We start from the raw sequence: 23,646 nt of genomic DNA, 5'->3' as shown, positions 1-23,646 counted from the left end.
AAAAAAAAATTATTTACATTATTAGCAAGTGCAAACAATGAGATAGGTTCATATAGGTTTGAACCTTTTCAGAGAATGAGGCGAGAGCCAACCTGCCACTCAAACGACGGGCAGTGCGAGCGGGACAGTTGTTTTTCCTGTTTTTAATTGCTTGGGCAGTTGTAATTATGATCGTAGAAACAAACTTGTCCGAACAGGATACTCTTATACAGCACTTGCCAATAGATCGTAGGACCTTGCAGTGATGACTTCGTCTGTCAAACGACAGGGAGCGTGCCACGCACTGGCGATGTGTCGCATATCGCAGACACTCCAAGGGCTTCAAAAGCAACACAAAAAATCAGCATGTTGAGTGCGATTCCTTTAATGTGCTCAAAATTCTTTCCCTAGGCTATATACAACCTGCTCATGGTGGCTCAAACCATAGCAGACATTAAAAAAAAACTGGGCAATTAAGGGCAGTTATTTTAATAGCAAACGTAACGCCGCTGTACTTCAACGAGTGAGAAAGCCGCACCCACTCTTTTGAAGATACGAGCAAAGTTGCTTCTCTGCAGAAACGCTACAACGGCACAAGACCTCCAGCATGTTCCCTGATAGTCGAAAGCAGGCAGCACCAGTCGAATTTCAATTGTCCGAGGCAGCGTCCGAAACGAGGGCCTCGGCCTTATTGTCCGGGAATATCACCGACATCTGGATGGGACGGTGTGGGAATTCGGCTTGCTTGCAGGTGAGCTTCAGAAGCTGATGAATGACTACGTTGCGGGCATCCACTTCTTCCTGAAGATTGTGGTGCTCTTCGAGCAATGGTGCCAGCTCAAATGAGATCTCTAGAAGAAACAATTTACATTTGAGAAATGGTTTCTTCTGAGGAATAGAAAGGAGCACTACCAAAGCATTATGCGTCTTTACAGTAAAGGTCTGTTTTCTCGCAGCCCCTCCTGTTCAGCCACCTCTCCCTGCTCACAACTTCCTAATTTTGGAGGCCTATATAAACTGATTCAAACGGAGTTTGGCTGCATTTATTTTACTGCAGGCATAATAAATATAACATAATGGCATCATCCCTGAAACGAGGCCTGTCCTTATAAAATATTCGCCAAATAAGGAATTGCTCTCCCCAGTTAATTTTATGAAGCACGACTGTTCATATGTTCGCTTATGAACAGTGACAGCAATGCCTCAATTGGGACCAAAATAATTTTGCCTGCATATTGCATTCAAATAATGCTGTGATCTTAATAAAAATATGTGCTAGAAATATCAGTTTCACTGCATCGGCAAAGATGTGGCACCAGGTACAGCTGTTACAAACTTGTGTTCACATTCAATCCTAAAAATATGCATGAAAAGCAAGCTTTTTTATGAGCACATGTAACTTATTTAGATTGTTCTTACACACTCACTACATCTCCATTTAGGTCACTTCCCAGAAACAACTAAGGTCAGCAGATGGATGCCTGCTGGTGGGTTGTTCCTATCCCGTTCTACCAGGCGGTAGCTTTTAAAACCTAGCCCGGAGCACTTGGACCCTCCTAAATCTTGTCCTGAATTATTTCATTCATTATAAAGTCCACCATCACTGTAACCATCAATGCTGCGAGTAAGTTTATACTTCTCTCGACCTTTTTAACTTTCTCCTCCGGACTGCTATTCTTTTATCATCGGTTCTTTCATCCTCTTCAGCAAATCCAAGCGCTCCCTCCACATGCGTAGGCCGTTTCCCCTTCCGGGTAAGCTGAACCAGACCCTGTGCCTTCTGAAACCACAGGCTCTACTGTTTCCTTTTTTTTTTTTTAGTTTACTGTGCAATGTGTATATATTTTTTGTATGTATTGGTTCTCAACACTTTAATTTTGGCCTCAAACAGTATCGAAGACAGTAAATTACGAAATGTACTTTTTTTTTCTGTTGTCTTATTCTTCGATCGTGACCTGGACATAGCCTGATTTCCCTTCCATTCTTCCCTCGCAAATCTGCCTCTCGGGTGTTTTCTGTTCCATTTTCACAGAGCTACTAGTTTGACCAGCCAGATCACTAGTCTGCAAGCATTTAAATCTCAGCGTATAGGTTTCACTCCTTAATTTTGAACTTTTCATGTGCAAATAGGTACATGAAGTACTTCTCCCACCCACAATCTATCCCTTATTATGGTCAGTCTTTTGCCAAAATTTACCGTAACATCTCGAGAGATATGTTCCACCCCCGAAAGATACTGTACAAACCTTAAGTGGGCGCGAATATTTCGATTGTCCATGGAGGCAAATTCCAGCCTTTAGATATCGCGAAATTTAATGGTCGCGAATATGACCCCGCTGCCCAGTTCGTGAAAAATCAGGGCCACCAACATAAAGGGTCTTACAGTAACCCACCCCTATGTTTTGGCTTGATTTGATATTTACTTTTAAACACCGAAAGATAGCCCACTCCCAGTCGTTGTAGTGTTCGGATCAATGATTGCCTCGGCGTAAATGCGGCAATACTTCGTTTCAGTTTAAGCCCAGACGCAGCCGATGCTACAAGAGCGAGCATGTGGCCCTGAACGGTGCTAGCACAGCACAAGCACGCGTGCTTGGCAGGGACATTGAGAACCCGGAACTCGCGCTTGTAGCATCGGCTGCGTCTGGACTTAAGCTGAAACGAGGTATAGTTAGCTATGGCGGGATATAAGCGAACATTGCCGACTGGGAGGTAGAGTCATCTTTGCTTGACTGTCCCTTGTTGCGATAACAAGTATGGCAAATTTAGCGTTTTTTCAACTTTCCTTGATTGTACACCAAAAGTGAGCCCGCTCCTTATTTTAACCCGATTTGATCTAGATTTTAGGTGGGCTATCTTTAGGATGTTACGGTAGTTTTATGATGGCCTCTCCACCCTCAAAATATATATCCAGTCTATATCCCCCCCGTACTCCCGCATTTGGAGTTCCCGAGGGCTCTCAATGCCGACCTGCCTACTCTCTTTTACCCGAGTTCAAAGCTTGAATTTATGACACCATGCACAGGACTGTATTACCCAACAATAATCCCGACATCATGACTCCTCTCCATCCACCCTTAGAAACTTTATATCTATTGTAACTCTGTACCGTAAAATACCGAACATGCACCCAAGCCACGCAAGGTGTTCGCCTAAGCTACATTTAAAATGTCTGAAAACAATGCAAAGATCATATCAAGCACCCATCCCATACCTCTGGGTCCACCTAGATACTCCTCATCAGCCGTTTCTCCAAGCACCCCAGTGCAAAGTGGGGAAACCTAGCCTATCCTGTGCCCCTTATGAATTTTTTGCTCTCGGAGCTAACAAGTACCCACCTTCCAGTTTTTCCAAACTACCTCACAATTTTGATTGGGCACTTGCTCGGCATTTTAAGCTAGTACACAATGTTTCATAACAGCCAAAGTAATGTTGTCTTTGTCCAGTTTTCTACTTTCAAGTCTTTCTAGACAGTTCAAATACCCCCCCGATACATGTACACTCAAGCCTACTTTGATGTTTTCTATAATTCCTTCTACTCCCAAGATTATCATTAAGCTAATATTCACTGATTTGAACATATGCTTACGTTTGATAAGCAGGGCGAGTTCAGCACACAGCTGTTGCAGTTGGTCACAGTCGAGTTCATTCACTGAAAGAGTGATGCATTACAGCAGGCGTATCAGAAACAGATTGTTACATCTACAACAGCTAAGACGCTAAATTAAACTCTCTGTACTCGTTTCAACCTCAATAGCCACACTGAAAAAGTTTGGCTCCTCACAGAATGTTGCGATGTCCCCTTAATGTGGGGAATTAGTATACTTGTATGAGCATTTAGGATCAGCTATTTCTAATATTATCAAAATGTGCACATTTCAAATGCCAAAAAAAACAACAACAACAACAACAACAAAAAATATTACTTTCTGTGACAACCCAGTCTTTAAGAACGGCTTTGTGCAGCGTATGAACCATGCACAGGTTAAACTTCAGCCCATTAGAGCCGTAAAATGAAGTATCATGTGTTTCCCTCAGTTTTTATAATTAGGGTTCCGGGTTTTTAGATATTACCGGAAATACCCGGAAACACTAGCCAGTAAATCTTTTGCCAATTTGAATTTATCACAAAACCAAAATCACAGTAAAAAAAAAAAAAAAAAGCGGGAAAAGAAGTTTTGGGTCGGTGGTCCTGAAAAGAGGCTACTCTATTCATTTTTTTTTTTTCTTGTGTACCCTCTGACGATTTATACTTGTTTTCACCTCAAGAAAAAGGACGTCTTGCGCATTGTTCATACGCCCGGCGAAATAGTTCTTACAAGACTTGGTGATCGGGGGAAGAAGCGATACTTTTGGCGATTGTAACGTGTACGTCTTGATAAGATAACAAATATGTAATTTAAAGTGAACCTACATATATCTTAATAATCAACATAAAGAGGAAAATTAGTAATGCTCCGCGAAGAGCCGGACTCTTTTTACTATAATTCTTGAGTTCAAAACGAGCATAGATAAAATAATTAAAAAAAAAAAAAAAAAAAACTTGTAAATATTTACTTCGGATTTATTCAAGAAATATCAATACAGTGATGTCTCGTTAACCTGGACCCCGTTTATTTATATCAAGTTTGGTTGCATATATTTGCAACACTGGGAAGGCCGTTTCGCCAGCCTGCTTGTTCGTGGGGCTGTTCACGCATCACCTCGAGGGTGTTGATTCGTGCGTTTTTCGTCCTTTAATCTTAACATTACTATCGGATGTCGCAGAAAAGCAAACGTCGAAGTTGCAGGCACTGTTGCGTACCGGACTGTCGCAACCCGAAAGCTTAGCAGGCGTGAAGCTCCGCAGGTTCCCGTCGAGATCGTGGGAAATACAACGCCGTCGGAGATTAATAAATGCCGTAAAAGGTGTAAAATAAGCATTGTGTTCGCACTGCCTGACTTGAGATGGGTTTCTAGATGTGCTATTTAACTCGATATTTGAAATTAATGCGCTCGTCTCTCGGCGTTGTCTTTGCATTCGAAGCGACTCTCTAAAGTCAGGTTAGTCCTTTGACATTCTCATTGCCCTCTGCTCCGCAGACATATCTCGTCCGAACGATGCTTTGTGGATGTTTGAGCGTTACCGGAGTGAGCGTTTTTTAACGCTTCGCCGGTTGCAGAGCGGACTGTCGTTTGCGCCTTTAGCGTGATCGCGTAGCTACCCAAAATGGTTACTCTATTTCGATCCGTGTCTGTGCGGTTCTAACTTCGGCCCCGCTGCAAGGAAACGGTCTACTCAAGAAATAATAATAAAAAAAAGTACGAGCACCGCGAGAAAGAGTAATCCATTCGTTGTTTATTTGTGCTTAAAGTGTATAAAAGAGAACAACATATTTAATCGACGAAAACGAGCATCAGCTTGCGACGAGCAACTGCGTACGACACCGTCCAAACTACAGGCAGCTTGCACGAAAAACACATGGGAAAGTAAATGCCATTTTGATCGAATGTCATTCACCGCTTGGCGAATCGGCTCGTGATGCTGGCTCTGCACGTGGCGGGTGCACGCGCAGCGTGGCGTATTAAGCGCGAAATACATGTACGACGAAACCTTCCGATCCGACGTGCGAACTGCCGGAATGACCTTGGGGGGAGAGGGTTTTCGTAGCATCGGAGAGCGTTGAAAACCCTCGCCTCCGACCGTCGTATTGCGCGGTCGTACGTCGGATCGGACGGTTTCGTCGTACATGTGTTTCGCGCTTTAAACACGCGGATTGGCCGAGCTATAATGTCATTTTGCTTAAATGCCATTTAACGTGCCCGTTTGACAGGGGTATTAGTTGTCTTCAACACGACGAGGGTACGGGAAACAAGCTGATCCACAAAATGAGGTCAGCTATTCACGCGAGAAGAGTTGGAACAAAAAAGAAAAAAAAAAAAAAGGTATGTAAGGGCAGGGTAAGGGTGGAGGGAGGGGGTGGGACGCTCTTAGTTCCGCTTTCGAAAAGGAGGGAAGGTCGACGAAGTCTTCGGTTCTCTGATTTTGAGCCACGCGCAAACAACGTAAAAAAGAAAAGAACTGCATTTGTCTGCTTACGTCCACTTAAAGGGGCGGTGCAACGATTTTCGGACTTTGGTCAAAGATTTCTGGAAGTTGCCCCCTGACACTTCTGAAGTAAAGAACAGAAAACCGATTTCGCCTGTGTGTCCTAGTTGTTGCGTAAAAAAAAAGATAAAGATTGGCATTTCGGGCACCCCTCAACTCACTCCCAGTCTTCAGGGTCACACCTGGTCGCACTCCCAGTGACGTCATTCGGAGTGCCGTGTAGCTTCCCGTGTGCTATCTCGGAGGACGCTTCCCCTCCCTCTCTCTGCGTGCATTAGCGGGCGCTATTAGCCCCGAGAGCGAACACAAGCGTCGCTGCGGTCGCCGCGCCCTGATTGGGTGAGGTGTACCGTGACGTCAGGGGGAGTACACCGCTCCGCGATCTCGCCTCGGCTCGCTTCCCAGCACCGGTTTGGCGTTGTGTGCCGTAAGCTCTTCGAGGAGCTGGACTTCGTTTACCCGGTGTACAAGACGTTGAGTTAGGCCTATATTGACGTGGTTCCGTACATTTTATAAGCCTGCTCGTCCCTTTTACCTTTAAAATTGGGTTACAAATTCCGAAAGCTATCGGAGGAGGCAATTCCGCCATTGAACCTTTCCGCCCGCCCACACGACGCAAGGCAATCTTGCGAGGGGTCGGTGAAGCGGTGGCGCGAGTGTTTCAGACGCTAGAATTCTGTTCCTTGCCTGTTCATGATTTAGGACGATATTACATCCCGCTTTCAAGGCATTTGAAGTGGCATTTATATCATGGGCCTTTGAGTGGTCGGCAAATTAGCTCGCGACCCCGACTCTGCGCTTCCACTCTGCATGCGCTGGTTCGCAGATGTTTTAAAGGCCCTGTGTCCGATCATCTTTGAAGTGCTCGTGGAACAGGGCTGTTTTACAAAAATGTAGCTTCTTCGTGAATTAATTATATAGCTTATACACGTATGCAGGCATATTTCTTAGAAGATGCACAATTACTGGAAATTAGTTTTTATGGTCGCAGCAAAAACGGCCGAATTGCCCCCAGGTGCCTGTATGATATGTATTAAACTGCCCAAAAATATGCACAGCAATAGTGCTGTAATTTGGAATGTTTATACTTTTCCCTGACATTCTTTATTGCAGCCTTGGGTATTAAAAAACACACGGTTTAGTCTGAATTGTCATTTCCAATTAAAACAGACTGCTACAGGTCCCCAAAGACTTCCTCGGCCTTCAAACTCCCTACAGCTGGACACTCTGACAACAGAGCAAAACAGGAGTAAAAGCAAGCATTCGAACGACTGTCCAGCGGTAGATGCAGCACTAGTAGCAGAAAATGTGGAACATGTGAAGGGCGACAGTCTGCGTGAGAAAAGCTTATGGTATTTTAGCTTCAGGACACTCCGATTTAAGTAAAATCTCAATTTTAGGGCTTCAGGGACTAATAACGAGCTAGACACCTTCGCTTACGTTTGTTATACATTACTTGAGGGTTGATATAAAACAAGTCCACAAATATCACCCGAGTAGTCCTTTGAAATACTATCCGAATCCAGCAAAGGTTAGATGCGAGCAATGTATATAATAAATGTTCCTTGTTTTTTTTTTTTTTTTTTTTTTTTACTTTGCTTTTGCACTTGGGCTGTCTTACTTGTGATTCTCTCCCCATGGCCCAGACTGTATTTAGCATGTTGCTCGAGGAGCATGCAGCTTTTCTGCTTCGGCGTCCTTGTTTAAAAACAGAGATACAAAAGAAAAATAGTATACATAACCTGCCAATTTATTCAGACCAACAGCATTTATTGTGAGAGATGTAAATCTATAATGATGCTCCTGCAATTGTGGCCATATTTGTTTATTTTCATATACCAGCTGCGATTCATGCGTTGCCTGCCCTGTCAAGCATGCTTAAAATGTTGGTTGAAGTTTCGCCTGTAGCTACAGGCCATACCTAAATAAAGGCTCATAAAAATTTACACTTCCTACGGAAAACACGCCTAAAAAAATTAAATATAAACGAGCGCGCCGACAGCTAGCGTCGTCACAGCCTCCATAGGGCGAGCGGGGCGAGTCGGGGAAAAATTCTCTCCTCGCCGTGACGTCACCCCGGTTCGCCGTAAGGGGGCGCCACGCGAACTTCTCGGGGGAATGCTGCGGCTTAGAGCCGAGCGAGGTCACGTAATCTTTCCGCCGTAGTTCCTTCGGCTGCCACTTGGGGCTGCAGGTGGGGGAAAAAGCTCGACTTTTGCTTTGCGATTATGCAGCGGAATCGCGACATTTTTAATGAAGGAAGTGTTTTCTGTATCCTCTGGGACACGATAAACAACGTAAAAATGACGAGATGCAAATTCTTTTAATCATACAATCATTGCACCGCCCCTTTAAATTTGGCCGTATATCAGGGCGTTCAATTCAGGTTCTGCTAGTTCCCGTTTTGTGTTGTCTCAACCTATTGAAGAAAGCACCTACTAAAACTCCCTAATGCTAGAACCACAGATGCCCACACATCAATATATTTAACGTTTGATACATTTTTAAAACTGTCGACAGTGTAGTGCGCCACAGCATAACGCTCAGATTTGGCCGCCGGCGGCGCTGTCTATTTTAGCCGTCCCAGTGTTGCCTCATTTGGCCACGGTGGCGCCAATAACCAACCAACAGTGGCTAAATAAATACATAAATTTTTGTTTCTTCATTATGACAATTCACATTATGGACAACTTTTAGAAGGAACGGAGGTGTCCATATATTATCGAGACATCACTGTAATCAAAAAAGCGCGCGCACGCACGCAAGCACGCGCGCACACACACACACACAAACAAACAAAATAAAAGAAAAGTACTTGACGGTTTTGCAAAAACGTCCGAATAATCAAAGTACGTCTGAAATTTTACTTTGAGAAATCCGTCGCAAACTGCAAACCAACTTTTACATTCCAGCAGCATGTGTGACAAGTTGTGGGATTAGACCACGAAAAAACAGGCTTTCATATTCCTTGGAAGATTTTGCATTACCCGCCTAGCTACAATATTTTTCAAACTTTTCTGGTCACACTTTGAACGTTAACCCACTGCTTATTTTCATCCAATTTTAAGTGGTCATTTTCTCGCGATGATACGCTAAAAGCAAACTCCAATAAACACAGTATTTCTGATTAAAATGAAGCCCAAAAAGAATCTATGAATTTTACCAAAAATAAACCCCAGAAACCTATAATCCAATTTAGAATTGGTGTTCATCAAGAATATCCGCAGTCGGTCTCGCCCCAGCGTTCGATCCTGCTGTTACGCCGACTTCGATGCCTGCGACGCTCTGTTGTTATATTCTGTTCCCCTTTTGTTTTGGGCACAAGTTCGCCCCATTAAACGTTTCAGTTTCCTCAGCTGCTCTTTGTTTCGCCACCTCGTCATTCGTGAGAATATATACGGGGTGTTTGATTTTAGTTTGAACAGCTTTTTTAAAAAGGAGAAGAGACTAGTACCGTTTTCACCGTGTATCAGGTTCGGCGGGCACTTGATAATGGTCATGATAAGGGGGCTAATGAACTAAAATCCGGCAAATTTTTTAATTATTGGTTTTACAGGACATTTGTCTTTACAAAAATTACTATCATAGGCTAAACCAATTTAAAGAATTTTAAAAAAAGGTAATGGTCTTCTTGATATTTATCCGTTTTCGCCGTTTCTTTACTCTATGTAAAAATTGAGCTGCCCACAATGACGCTTGAGTGACGTAGTCGTTTGAATCGTGCTGTCACTATCGCGACTCCAGCGACCTATAGGGGGCGCCACCACCAAACAAACATGGCGGCTGAGTCCAGGTCGTGGCGGCTCGGCCGGGCCGCCTGAATGGGTGGCGCGTACAATTTAACAGATTTTCTTTTGTTTAATGCCCAATTTTATAGGTATTTGAACTGAGACGGTGAAGTGTAGCCGGTGCAGGTAAACTTGCAAAGCATAGTGTTGCTTTGCCGGTGTTTTTTTGTTCTTTTCGTGTCAAAGTTTCGTTTCGGAGATTTCGTTCAAAACCGAAACTATGGGCTCCGGAGAGACGGTAATATACTAATCAGTTTTGATCATCTAAGGAAAGCGGCGATGACTATAGAATTGTTCCACAGATAGTAACTTTTCAGCTAACTCGCATGCCTCGACCGTGCGACTTATCTGTCTGCGGAATCGAGCTTTTGTGCGTATCCGCGTTTACGAAACAGCTCCAGTCGTCTGCTCGGCCATCAACACAGGCTGCAGGAAAATTACGAAAATTAAGCAACCGCTTTTTGAGCCAAGGACCATGTTAACCCGCCGGCGCCCCACTAAGCAGCTGATACTCGTATTTCAATTCAGGTTTTAGTAGCAATCGAGAAGTCATTTTTGACGAGCGGGTTATGTATTATATTACGTACTATGGTCCCACTAAAGCGATATTAGTATATCCTTCGGGTTGAAATATGAGCTTAGTTGACTAGCTATTAGGTGAGCTGCTGAATAAAAGTATATTTGACAGACGAAGACATACTACTTAAATTTAGCCAAATGGTTCTATATCCGGCAGCACGGAGACAAACTGAAGAGAGTCTTCACTGAAGATCCACGCAGAACCTCTCTGCATTGAACTTTGCTTCGAATCCTGAACAGAGAAAATTAGTATTTTTTTGTGGCTGGTCAACCTGATCAATGTAGACGTATATTACTGCTGGCTTCGACGTCCTGGTAATATAAATATTGGACGCGCGATAGGTCAAAATGCCGTGGCAGCATCTAACGTTGCGAGACTTGTCTCCCATCTTTTGAAAACAGAGAATTTCCCTCATTCATCATTTGCAGCGAGCAAGTTTTCCTGAATCAAGTAATTGCGAAATCAGCCCAACTCCTTCAGTGTGGTCCAAAGGCTTTTTTCGGCGAAAAGCAGCCAAGATGAATAGCCAACGCACCGACCGGCGTGGGTGGCTCAAACTTTAAGCTAATCGAACACAACCAAACTCAAGAAAAGCAGCTATCGACCCTTCCCATTCACTTGACTGCAACATTGATGTTCCCTCCAGTATCAGTTACCAAGCAGTCGTCACTCTGAATGTGATTCGAGACAGACAAGAAATCAAAAAGTTTTTCCGTGATTCCTCCCCATCCAAGAAATCGAAAGCACGCGACCGTGTGCTGTGGAGTAAACGGGCTTTCAAACACATAATAGAAGAAAACAATTTACTGAGGCTTCACTACACTAATGATCACTCAGGCAAACTTAAGAAATATTCGGACCTTCGTCAAATTACATTGTTCGCCACCGCGCCGACAACACGTCTCCGCGAAAGCCACCAGAGACGCGGAGGGGCGCGGAGCGACCTGGACCGGCTGGTTCCCGGTTTTCCCGCTTGGCGGCGTCCGTTTTGCTGGAGTCGCGAATAGGCAGCGTGCCCTTGATAGGTGCGCTGACGACACAAGTGACGACGCGACTGAACCAACATCATTCTTCTAAACGCCATTGTGGGCAGGGCTTGTAACGCTCTTTTAGCAAACAATTTTTGAGTCCGGCGAAAAAACATAATTGATCGATTAATATGTAGAACTCTATTACCTTATCGCAAATTCTTTAGATTACTCTGGCCTGTGATAGTAATTCCCGAAAGTATTCCAATTGCAACATGACCCCCAAAACCAATGATAAAAAACTAATATATTTTTTTACTTAATTAGTCAGCTTATTTTGACGATAATCCCCTCATCTAACGTCCGCCGAGCCTGGTAAACACATGGTGAAAACAGCAATTGTCTAACTCTCCCCACCTTAAAAAAAATAATAATTAAAAATAGTTACACTGTATGTTTCTTCAGAATACTCTTAGTTCGTAATCTGTTTAGTACAAACAAGCCCTGATCATCATCAGCACAAGCCCTCATCATCATCAGCATTCAATGAAGTTAGATCCAAATTTGGCATACCCATAAAGGAAATGTTTATTGAAATTACAAATTCCCAGATTCATTTTTTTTTTGCTTCCTTTTCGGTTACAGACAAGTGCTGAATTGGTTTCCAACACATGCCACCTCATGAAGCTGGGTAATGAACACTGACATGATCAAGCATTGTAAGATGACTGCCGAAAGGTCTCGCCAACCTTCCTGCTACGTCCGTAAAAACTCTTCCTCTCTCGAAACCCCTGAGAGTTTCACAGACACCATGAACGAAAATCAAAAACATGACTTACATTCTTTCAGTGACTTCCACTCCCAAAGCATCCCTCGACCTTTTGGTTGACAGTTCGAAGGCACTGTTGAAACAGCTATTGCAGACACCTCTGTAGCCTTTATCTTGGCACCAGGGTCGCCCTCCTCGACGAGAGCTCTGCACGAGCCAGCGTTGACCGGTTCTGCGGCTTCTAGCTTGTGGGCACGTCCAACCATGGCCGTAGACAGTCGTGAGAAGGACGATTCTCGCTCAAGGATGGATTTATTGGTCCCGTACATGGAATCTCTCGTGTCGGCAGCCATTTTTTATGCAACAGTTTAATAGCACAGCACAGTCAGCTTGCATCCTAGCAGAGGGAAAAACGCATAGGCAGATAATTTAGAAGCAACACTCCAAGGGCTAGAGGTTACCTAACATTACATAAAGGAAACAATGGTAGAAAATTGACTTGCAATATAAAAGATACTGGAACAGTGTCCAGCTAAGAAAACGGAAAAGCATCTAATACACGGCGTGTTTAATTTTAATTCGAACATACCTATTAAAAAAAAAAAAAGTCACGAGAGGTAGACTAATGAGGTTTGTGCAGGTGCGTTATACGACCAGGAGGACATAATAGAGAGTTTTCGTAGACCGCGTTTCCACCTCCGCAAAGCCCTCCGCTACGAAGAAGCAGCTACTGCGCCTGCGCGCCGATGGTCTTGGCTGTAGAATTCCGGGTATCGTAGCGGGTTGCGGAGAACGTTGTACGACGCCAAACATTATCTACAAAGACTCCCTAATCTAGGAGGATGATCCTCATGGTAAGCCGGCTAATTAACTAAAATTCGTTATTTAACTTTTAAAATAATGCAAATAATGATATGGTTCCAATTACAAACTTGTCGAGCATCATCAAAAAACCTTAAATCAATCAAATTAAAAAAAAGAAAAGTTTGAAGCATATGTGTTAAGCGCGGTGGTGCGCTAAAGTTCCTGCTCGTGCTACAGGCGCAAAGCTGGCGGCGTGAAAACGCGTATGAAAATAATAATAACCACGTTTCGGACCGCAAGCGAAAGTTGACCCCCCTCCGCCCTCCGCCCCCCCCCCCCCCCCCCCCCCCCCCCCCCCCCGAAACAAAATCCTGGCTACGTGCCTGACTGCAACAAAGCAGTCTCCTTGTCGTTGGCGCTGCGTGCGAGTATACTTAGGTCCCACTAGTGCCAGTAAGCTCGTGTAAAGTGAAAAACATTTCAAGCGAATATCGTGGCACGGCACCTTTAATAAATAAACATTCCCTCATCCTTATAGTTAACTGCTCCAGAACCAAAGGGGTATTTTCTTGTCGCGAGCACTTCATAAGCAGCAGACTATGTCATAGCACTCAGAACTTCAGTGATGTGATAGGTCTGAGTCATTCTGGAGCGGCGCTTGGAGTAGCCAAAAGAACTTTTGGAGCGTAAGCGCACACTTCCATTTTCATTTATAACACTGCAAATATCACGTTAAGATTTATGTGTTGACCTGTCCAGCTAGGCAAAGTCTAGTTTGCCTTCTCACTTATGTGCTTTTATCATCGATTGCACACCAGGATCGATTCCCTCAAACACAAAACTAGCTGTTCAGAGGGCGAGACTGAGACGGGCCGGGAGGGAGGAAGCAGGCGGAACGCTGGAGAAGAGAGAGGGGAACCTCCTTCCCTCTTTAACGCCGCCACCGCCGCCGCCCCCCCCCCCCCCCCCCCCCCCCCCCCCGTCTGCTTCCTCCTCCCCTTCCCGTCTTTGATGACTGGAGGGCAACATGAACTGCGGTGAATGGTTATTTTAGGTACGGAATCCCAGTGAAATAATGCTAGAATAAAATATGTTTTGCTTAATGTTCTAGAGGTTGCAATAAAACTGCAATTCTTAACTGAAAAAAAAAAACCCTTGTCATTTGATTATGAAATGTTAATTACATTTTATATCTAGAACTTCATGACAAAAATTGGCTTGTCAACTATTAAAATCGTTATTAGGTACGTAGTTTGTCAAACGTCGACTTTATCAATCATTCGGCTATTCGCAACTGAATTACTGTCATTTAGTATGGGAAAACACGACCAAGATAAACATAAACAAACTTCACCTTTTGAAAAAAAAAAAAAGTTTGCGTGCCATTGCCAATATGTCACATCATCACACTGAAAAAGTATTTATTATTTAATATAAAACCCATTCACATTATTTATCAATACAGGCTTCCTGTCAAGAAGTCTTAACAGATTGAAAATAGCTCTTTTTATAAAGCTCAGTAACGTTAGCCTATTCACTTCTTCATTTGAACTACGTGCAAAAGAAAATGGCATGTTAATACACTTTCGTGCACACATTAAATCACCAATTGATTGCCATATTAAAGTAGTTACTTCTTAAGGGCTTGGACATTGATGCAATGACACTGCATATTATATGTGCATATTATTAAGTATATATGTGCATATTATTAAGTTTTTTTTTTTTTTTTTTTTCCTACATTATATATAGTATATACACACTGCCCTGTGTTGAATGCTACATTTTTGTTCTTTATGTTGTATTTTTGTGTGCTTTGGCAAAAGTGACATACCGTGTTTCATTTTATTTCTGTACTATTTTTCTTTTGTAAATTAGTGTTTCGTTGGATTTCACCTGCTGTAAAGGTGTCCCGGACTCTTGTCAATCTGCCATTGCAGCTTTTTGTTCAGGTCCCCTAATCCTAAAATGAAATAAAGAGATTATTATTATTATGATTAATAGGCCTTCGTTATTGTTCTTCCCGAGCTGGCATCCACTACTTCTGCTAATTTAGAAAAAGTTGGCATAAGGCATAAACCTAAAGAAAAGTCCTTATAAATATTTTTGCAATACCCAAGTACCCTTGCTAAATTTAGAATTTGAAAAAGATACCGCCAAGATATCGCAATCAGTCAAGCACATACACAAGGCGAAGTTTTATTAAAAAATTGTTATGTCTTGCTCCGGAGAGATGCTTTCCCCTTAGCGCGCAGGTGCGCTGTGGTAAAATCGCGATGGCCACTCTGTGGTTGTCGCCTCACTGCAGTACACCAGCATGCGGTGAGAAGCGCACTCAACAAGACTAGCTAACCCACCAGTACAGAATACATACATGCAGGCACGTAGCCAGGATTTTGTTTCGGGGGGGGTGGGTCACAGCAAAATGGAAGATTTTGGGGGGGGGGGGGGGGGGGGGGGGGGGCCGGGCCCCATGGGCCTCCCCCTGGCTAGGTACCTGCATATACGAGAATTATTTCGGAACTTCTGAGTACTGTCAGTGTTTGATGCGAAATCAGATTGAGTAGTACGTTATTTGATGTGATAATCTAAAGTTGTGAAAACTTGCATAATCATATCGCTCCAGCCAAGTTGCGTGTTACTAAGTTGAAATCAAGTTTTGGAGCAATGTTGGCATGAATTCCCCAGATCTTGGTAAAATGTAGCAAAATGTAGCAGGGTAAGCACTTTGGCGCAATCTTAAAATCTTACGAGCTGTCTTACAATCCTCGACTATCAAAAAGCCTGTGCCCAATTCCTTTATTACACCACTACTGCCAAACCATTGACCCCCCTTACTGTTTTGTTTTCTAATCAAGATGCACTTTTTTCCCTCGGTGATTCACAGTCAGTTTGATGCTTCCCAACATAGCAAAATCTTTTTATTTACATAGAAGCATACCACTATTCCCAAAACAATCTACACTATTAAATCACTTATCAGTGTAAATATTAGGATGAGGCTTCCCAAGGACACTGTCAATGATTCAGATCACAAGGATAACAACTAGTGGCTGGTTCGACATTCCATAATCTAATATATATTGCCCATGCTGTAAAATGTCTTCACCAGTCTAGGCCTCTTTCAAGTTGTTCGTCCACACTCTGCTGTTTCGCATTGTTTTAACTTTAACGAGAAGGACAACACTCCTTCTCGTTCGCACTTAATGTTTGTTGTACGAGTCTTCTTTTGGTCCCCGTTTTTTGTGGGCTCTGATAATGAAGGCAGGATAACCTGTTTTGTATGTGTAACATCCCACACACAATAAGGTAAAGAACAACTGTGTAACCTTCACACGGCTACGTGGAAAGCTTCAAGCCGACCTCCTGTTTTGGTTGTTACTGAAGCGCCATGTGACATTCCTAATGGAGCAAACTGTATAATCTTTCTTGTTTTCTCAAGGATATATGAACGTCTGGGAGGCAGAAGTCGTGTGTCGAACAGTGGGGCCCCAAAATCCAAACAATGAATAGAGAATGCAGGCGTCTGGGCTTGATCGGAGACGGTCATGCAATAACGGGACTCGTGGTTAAAAGCCTACGGAAATGGAAAGGGGATGGCAGTGCATGGCTTTTGAGAGCTGGTGATTTTCAATTTAGGGGGAAATAATGCGGGCGTCCTGCAGCAAAGAATTTTTAAACTGTTTTTTTTTTTATTGGGTTATTTTGTGCATTATTGGATTGGTTGTACCCACAGTACAAACCGAGAAAGAAAAAAAAAAGTAAAAACACTAGATAGGATATAACTTAGCCTGACAGTATGTATGTACATGCTATGTACATACATACCGAAAAGGCCAGAAATTATAAGGGCAATAAATACGCACAATTTAGTTCATCAGGTGTGAGGGAAACTAAAACATGCATTACTGAAGAAGTTGAGTCAACTCGTGCATTTCAAACAGCATTAAAGTGTTATCGAAGGGAGCTATATGTACAAAATCTAGTAACGTTGCCTTCTGTACGAACAGGTGTGCAACGTCGCACACGCACAAGAAAGATGCGAACAACTGCTCACGCAGCTGCATGGAAAGCTCCAAGCCGACCTCCCGTTCTGGGTGTCACCGAAGCACTGTGTAACACGCTTGACGGCGCAAACTAGAGAATCTTTCATTTTTTTCAATATATATGAACTGCCTACAGAGTAACAAAAGCTTCGCAACAGAGCTTGTAATACAAGCCCAGAAAATGATACCAAAATCCCCGCGTAGTCGCTGCCAAATTACAGCCTCAAGGATTTGTCTGGGCATAAAATTTTAACTCGAAAATAAACAATCGGATATCAATAAAAGGCTGCTATTTAAATACGGAGTGAGCAAAGCACATCATCATACTAACCCAAAAGGCCGCAACTACGAAATAACAGATTGCAGTCAGCTGTGTAGCTCCCAGGGGAATTTATAGCGCAGTACCTAACACCGATTCGTAGATTGAGGAGGTGGTTGGGTTACAGCGGCTGGAAAATAGGTAAAATATTCTGAAATGTGCCGTGGTAAAAAATACCTGCAATTGTGAAGAGGAGTTTTCAATTGCCCGCTTCGATATTACAGCAGGCGATGAGGACGCAAAATCATACGTTAGTTGATCACCGCCACCGGGCGCGGAGAGAAATGTGGAGAAATGTGAACATGGTTGCTGGCAGTCAACAAAGCGGTTGCTATGAGCCCCTCGGGCCTCTGAGGCAGTCCTCAGTCTGAAAATACTGCGCTTACATCTGAAATGCAGATAAAATATTTACTGACGCAATACAAAATATTTTAATAAGGTACAATAAACGAATAAGAATAAGTTTACTTTAAACACGAAGGAAACTTGTACGCGCTCAAAACAATGCGCGGGCACATGATTTCAGTGTTTTTGCTTTGTAAGTTCCTGTGCAGAAAAATTGCCGGTTTTCAGCTCTCTTAGAATCCAAATTGCCAAAGAAAAGGCCAGAAATTGCAGGAGTTGAATCGTCGATTTCAACTTTTCGCTGGATTTCCTTGATTCCCCTTTCAACAACACGTCTGGCAACAGCGTGCTGAAACGCAAATAAAATGGCTGCCTGTGATTAATTTTGTTTACCAAATCGCGTATAAAGTTATATAGATTATTATTTGTAGCTTCACCACGGCGGCGATACCCAGCGGAGTCGCCAGATGGGCAACACCGGGTCAGGTAGCAAACGCGACCGGGCCTTCTCCACGGACACGGATCCGCCGTCGTCGCCCGGCAAGGATGACCGTGCTTTCGAGTTCACAACCAGCAGTTCGAGGAAGAGCCGTTTCATCTACCAGGCTTCCCTCGACGACTCCGAGGACTTCCCGAGCTTCAGGAAGGGCGACGCCGACATCCGTCCCCGGGCGTCCACCCTCGAGGGAAACTCGCAGCTGAACGCCCCGCTCCCGACCGTCTTCAAGTGGGAAGGCGGTGGGAAGGACGTGTGCATTAGCGGCACCTTCACCAACTGGAAGCCCATCCCGATGGTGCACAGCCACGGCGACTTCGTCGTCATCCTCGACGTCCCCGAGGGTGACCACCAGTACAAATTCATGGTGGACGGCCAGTGGGTACACGACCAAAACGAACCGACCGTGGACAACGACCTCGGCACCAAGAACAACCTTATCAACGTCAAACAGTCCGACTTCGAGGTCTTCGAGGCGCTGGCCATGGACAGTGTGAACTCGGGAAGCGGCGCGCAGAGCGTCTCCGGCTCACCACCGGGCGACTACGGCCAGGAGCCGCCGCAGCCCAAGCCGTACGAGAAGTCGACGGGACCGCCCGTGCTGCCTCCGCACCTGCTCCAGGTGATCCTGAACAAGGATGTCCCCGTGCGGTGTGAGCCCACCCTGCTGCCGGAGCCCAACCACGTCATGTTGAACCACCTGTACGCACTGTCCATCAAGGACGGAGTCATGGTCCTCAGTGCAACGCACAGGTACCGCAAGAAGTACGTCACCACGCTGCTCTACAAGCCCATCTGAAAACGGGAGGGAGAGCCAGCCACCGCCACAAAGCCGCTGCTGGACTTTCGTTACCTTGATCGTGTCAAATGATTGTATATTGTTCCGACCTATTACTCATAGCCCAGATCCAGCCCTTTTTTTTTCTTTTTCCCTCCGCCCCTGCCTTATGTTCCGAGCACTAGGATGTTATAATTGCCATGCAGTTGTTGTGTTTATTAAAGTTTATTAAGTTGAACGGAGTTTTACATATGGTGCATTCCATGGTCTTCGAAATTTAGTCAAGCCTCCTCCTAGGTCCTAAGGGACGATCTGGCCATCCGCACAACGGCATGGACCGTGTACACGGTCCAATGCTATTCTCTGGGAGGAATACTCCAGTCGCTTTAGAATATTAAATGACATTCCGCTGTCTGCCATTTCGGCAATAAAACATTTGGCATGCTCTCCCGGCAGATTGCCTTCTATGCGACATGCATTAATTTGCTAAACTTTGAACTGTCATTTCAGCTAACTGCTATTGCCATTTGCGGTACGTGCACGATGGGAATACAACTGAAAGTCATCCGGGGAACTGGTGGTCAGTAAGCATGGCAACTTACTGTTGCATGTGGAATGCCGCTTGCTGTTAAAACTATCCTGTTTGTACTTTGGCTCAATCAGTATTTCTACTCATTCGCAGTTATGAAGTGTAACTCGCAACATTCTTAACTTTATGAAGCTAAGTTTAATGCTCAAAGAAGCATGAAAGTTTGTTGTATTGACATGTTGGCAAGAGCAGCTCATCTTCATTTTGCTACAAAGCATGTTGGTGCTGAAAAGTCTGGACGTCGCCACTGGTGGGCTTTCATAAAAATCTTGAAGGATTCAACTCCTTCCTTTGCTCGAAGCAGGCACGATAGACTCAACATTCACCAGTGTCTCCAACATGCCTCTTGCTGCCAATACCAAGGCATGCATCAAGTGTCTGCAAATCTTTTCTTTATATTGGTCACATGCAAGACTGCAGATATTGTTGTCAAATTATTTTGCAATTATATTTTGGTGTATATTTTTTTTTTTTTTTGTCTAGACAAGCTGTCTGTGCCATCCTTTTGCCTTGGAGAATGCTTTTAGTATAACGGGAGGCAAGACCTTTCGTCGGTTTGCTGCAATGCTTATATACCTAAGTTATGCAACGCCGCCGAACACTGCTACAAAGAAATTGAGTCACAGTTCATTCATATGCTCTTAGAACTAGTTGGTTGATGCTTATCAGCATAGCACTGTTAGTCAACAGATGGTAATGCTGATGGAGAATTTCTATTGTGAAACAATGCACATTCGGTTGTTTTGCTTGAACTCTTGAGCTGACAAGATGCTGCTGTACTCTCCGATCGGCATTGGGGTGGGGGGTAAGCTTCCACAAATTGTGAATTGAAGTCGGGTGGATATGGCCACAAGAGATATACTATGCTGGAGTTAATGAGCTGTAACACATGAACAGAGGCTGCTTCATATGGCCAGCACCAGATGGCGGGCACTTCCAGGAACATCACCCGAGAGTTAGGTGACACCCACTTGGAATTGCCCCTTGTGGAGTGCCTCCCATATGGGGGCTACAGTCCGGCCACCGCTCGCGTGTTTTACTGAACAAAGTTTGGCATAGTACAGTCTCCGACATGAAAGGCCTACTTTGAACATGTGGTGGAGACGGTGGCTTGTGTGTGTGTGTGTGGGGGGGGGGGGGGGGGGGGCGTTGTTCATGCTTTGGGCGATTCCGTGTCACTTCGAGGGAAAGGGAGGCATTTCGCCTGTGTGGCTGCATCGTAGAGTTTTACTCCCCTTGCAACGATATGAAACTGTGCACAATGTGCGCTGTGCCCCACACCAGCCGCTGTCTCTGCCTTGCACTCCAGGTGGGTCTTTCATATTGGCGGAGACTTTACATACATCTTGGCCCCGAGTCGTGCTTGCCTTGTCCGACGCGCCACATTTTCTACTCGGGAACACCACGGCATTCAAAACAGTTCTGGTACGGCTGTGCAGTCAGCGAGTCCTCCAAGCCACGTGTAGCAGTGTGCTCATTTTTTAAGGAGCCGACATGTACGGGCCATCAATGTGGTGGTGTAAAACGGAGTAGCACGCTTGCCTTTAGAAGTAATACTTTTTCTTTTCAAATACCCAGCTGTAAATGACATGGAGTGTACCTCACTTGCATAGATGCAAATTTTGTAAATATGTCAAGGAAATTCTCGCAGCATGCGAGGAGTGAGCGTTGAGTGCTCCTATGTAGAGTTATAAACGAAGCCATGTTCAAGATGTTTGTGTCTATGTCTTCATTCGAGAGGCATCATAAGTAGTATTGTTATTTAAGTCAGATGGCAATTCAACACATTTTTTACAAAGAGACACTAAAAGTGCGAGTTCAATGCAAAGTGCAAGTTTGTTTGCTTCTTGCACAGGGGCTGCGATGATATCGGAATGCTGAGCTCTTATTTGCTGATTGAAAAAAATAGTGGGTAGACCTCAAGGCATCTAGCATTGAGGTCCACCTACTGCCCTTTCAATCAAAGCCAACCAGAGCTCAGCGTCATTCTGACATCACCGCAACACCTGCGCAAGAAGCAGACGACTTCCTCTCCACATAGGGTGCAACATGCGCAGTCATGCCACACTGGCCAAACAACCAGGCAGACTTCATGCTCATGCAGTGCAAGTATGTAACATCACACATGACCTCTCTTGATCTTCAGTTGGCAGTTGGAATAAAAAGGAGACAAATAACACAAAAGAAAACATAATTAACAAGAAATAATTTAATTGGTGAACTTGTTTGCTTTACACCTCAAATTGTGTGCATCAAGTTTAAAATACACTCTAGACAGCTCGCTTACAAACAACCAGTAATGTACAGAACCACACCTGACCATTTTTACACCTCAGATTTCGCATCTTGAGGACCTGTGTATTTACAAGCCATAAATTAACGACAGGAGAACGCTAACACATTGACAAAAACAACAAAATCAGTTGTAAGCCACGTTGGAGGATGCTGTTATAATCGTCGCAGCAACAGCACCCCACTGTCTGACAAGAAATTTTTGCCAGCAGTGTTAAAATAAAAACCACCCAGACCCAATGGCACTTTAGGTCATAGCACAGTACAATGAACAACGTAAAAAGCATCAACATGTGCAAGTTTACACAGCTGAAAAACCACAGAAGAAATTATGTTTTGGTGCACCAGCATTCATAGCCTTGGAAAGCCCTTTTCCCAACAACCAGCATGGGAATATTTAATAGAACATTTTAGAACATCACAAAAATGCCACCACAGAGCACATGCATGAACACTTTACAACAGCTGAATTGCTACAAGCTTGCAGCAGAACGTCGCAGATACACAAAACAAGGATACTTTGTCTATTCCGTACAACACCAAAAGAGAGAGTTCCATAAAACATCAAGCTAGATAAAATGCACCACCCTTAAATATTAAGAAAATAAAATAAAAAGATAATCGTGCCGTTTAATGCTTTTAGCAATATTTGGTTTAGAAGTTTATACAGCTTTAACAGCCGAGCATGCCAAAAGCCTCCCACTCTAGCCCATAATATTTACAATTGCATGCTATTATTTACCTGGACATTCATTGTGTGGATTTATCAATTGTAATATTTCTACCAACAAACAATACATCGAACGTAACCCATCTGTTTCTTGAAAAAATGAAAGCCGTTTACAATTCCCTGTAACGCCGGTTAGAGCGCAGCTCTTGAGGAGGAAGATGGAAGCGTTCTGAGGGATAGGTGACTCCTTGAGGTCACGTGACCTCAAGGGGGTCACGTGACCTCAAGGGGTCAGGTGACCTCAGGGGGTCACGTGACCTCAAGGGGATCACGTGACTTCAGGGGGTCACGTGACTTCTGAAGGTCACGTGACCTCAGGGGGTCACGTGACCTCGAGGGTCATGTGACCTAGGGGTGTCACGTGACCTGGGTGGGTCACGTGACCTCGGGGGGGGGGGGGGGGGGGGTCACGTGACCTCGCGGTTACGCCGACGCCGCTCAAGCCGGAAACGGGCCCCTAAAAGCTGCGCTCTAAAACATGGGAACTCTAGCATGGAATTCATGGCAGACGGTGTTTTAGCAGGTGAATGCCTCAATAATGTAGGCTTCCACCAAAGGTACCTGCTTTCAAGCCATCTGATAGAACCTTTGCAAACAATGCAATCTATAACTTGGCCAGGCATTGATGGGTCAATTCCAGCTGCCCAAAAGAAAAAAGTCTGAGAAGCGTGCAACCAATGGCTGCGGTTGTGGCGACGAGAAGAAAAATAATGCTCAGGAAGCATGCAATGCGGAACTGGTACCAGCATATGCCCGATTAGACAGTGCTGTCTTGCTTATTCAAAACGCTGTTTCAGCGTGAGGTTTGGGATTCGGTTTTCTTCGCATTCTTGCTCTCATAGATGGGTGGTACTCGATATACTTGTAGTTTCTCTTGTGATCAATGCATACAGTGAGCACAATCTGTAGGCACACATAACCTTAGCTCTGTTTAACTTATCCTGCCTGTGACAAAAAGTACAGACCAGCAAATTTCATACCAGCTGCAGTTGTACAAAAAATCAAGCTTCAACTGCTGGCCATCAATCTTTTTAAAATAACAATGAAGAGGAATGAAATTCAGAGAATGGGCTAC

The 23,646-nt window shown here is 44.2% G+C and overlaps 2 protein-coding genes across 4 annotated transcripts; one reads left to right on the top strand and one right to left on the bottom strand.

Moving 5' to 3' along the window:
* Positions 1 to 348: 348 nt before the first annotated feature.
* On the bottom strand, positions 349 to 17,666 carry LOC8038039. Of its 3 annotated transcripts, none has more exons than XM_040206942.2 (5): positions 17,519 to 17,666; positions 14,877 to 14,939; positions 12,243 to 12,569; positions 3,569 to 3,631; positions 349 to 830 (listed from the first exon to the last, which is right to left on the bottom strand). In XM_040206942.2, the coding sequence occupies exons 3-5, from the start codon at positions 12,523 to 12,525 to the stop codon at positions 628 to 630; spliced, it is 549 nt and encodes a 182-aa protein (XP_040062876.1). In that variant the 5' UTR covers positions 12,526 to 12,569; positions 14,877 to 14,939; positions 17,519 to 17,666; the 3' UTR covers positions 349 to 627. The 3 variants fall into 3 exon arrangements, with proteins under 3 accessions (XP_040062876.1, XP_002406384.3, XP_029842572.2); XM_002406340.4 differs by having other exon boundaries at positions 14,873 to 14,939; positions 17,519 to 17,662; XM_029986712.3 differs by lacking the exon at positions 14,877 to 14,939 and having other exon boundaries at positions 17,519 to 17,664.
* A 354-nt stretch (positions 17,667 to 18,020) lies between these two features.
* On the top strand, positions 18,021 to 19,198 carry LOC8038038 (5'-AMP-activated protein kinase subunit beta-1). The gene has a single exon (XM_029986711.4). The coding sequence runs from the start codon at positions 18,154 to 18,156 to the stop codon at positions 18,979 to 18,981; it is 828 nt and encodes a 275-aa protein (XP_029842571.1). The 5' UTR covers positions 18,021 to 18,153; the 3' UTR covers positions 18,982 to 19,198.
* Positions 19,199 to 23,646: the final 4,448 nt, after the last annotated feature.

The sequence above is a fragment of the Ixodes scapularis genome, unplaced genomic scaffold (genome assembly GCF_016920785.2).
Source record: "Ixodes scapularis isolate PalLabHiFi unplaced genomic scaffold, ASM1692078v2 PGA_scaffold0__279_contigs__length_252992795, whole genome shotgun sequence".
Classification (NCBI taxonomy): Eukaryota; Metazoa; Arthropoda; class Arachnida; order Ixodida; family Ixodidae; genus Ixodes; species Ixodes scapularis.
The sequence above is the reverse complement of the archived record's forward strand: the minus strand, read 5'-3'. Positions and strand labels throughout refer to the sequence as shown.

What these genes read in the sequence shown, in the direction of transcription:
- LOC8038038 (XM_029986711.4), top strand. Translation starts at nt 18,154, where the DNA reads ATGGGCAACACCGGGTCAGGTAGCAAACGCGACCGGGCCTTCTCCACG.
- LOC8038039 (XM_040206942.2), bottom strand. Translation starts at nt 12,525, where the DNA reads ATGGCTGCCGACACGAGAGATTCCATGTACGGGACCAATAAATCCATC. An exon ending in GTGGAAGTCACTGAAAGAAT is followed by an intron (nt 3,632 to 12,242) that starts GTAAGTCATGTT and finishes TCACTCTTTCAG; the next exon opens with TGAATGAACTCGACTGTGAC. An exon ending in ACTCGCCCTGCTTATCAAAC is followed by an intron (nt 831 to 3,568) that starts GTAAGCATATGT and finishes TGTTTCTTCTAG; the next exon opens with AGATCTCATTTGAGCTGGCA.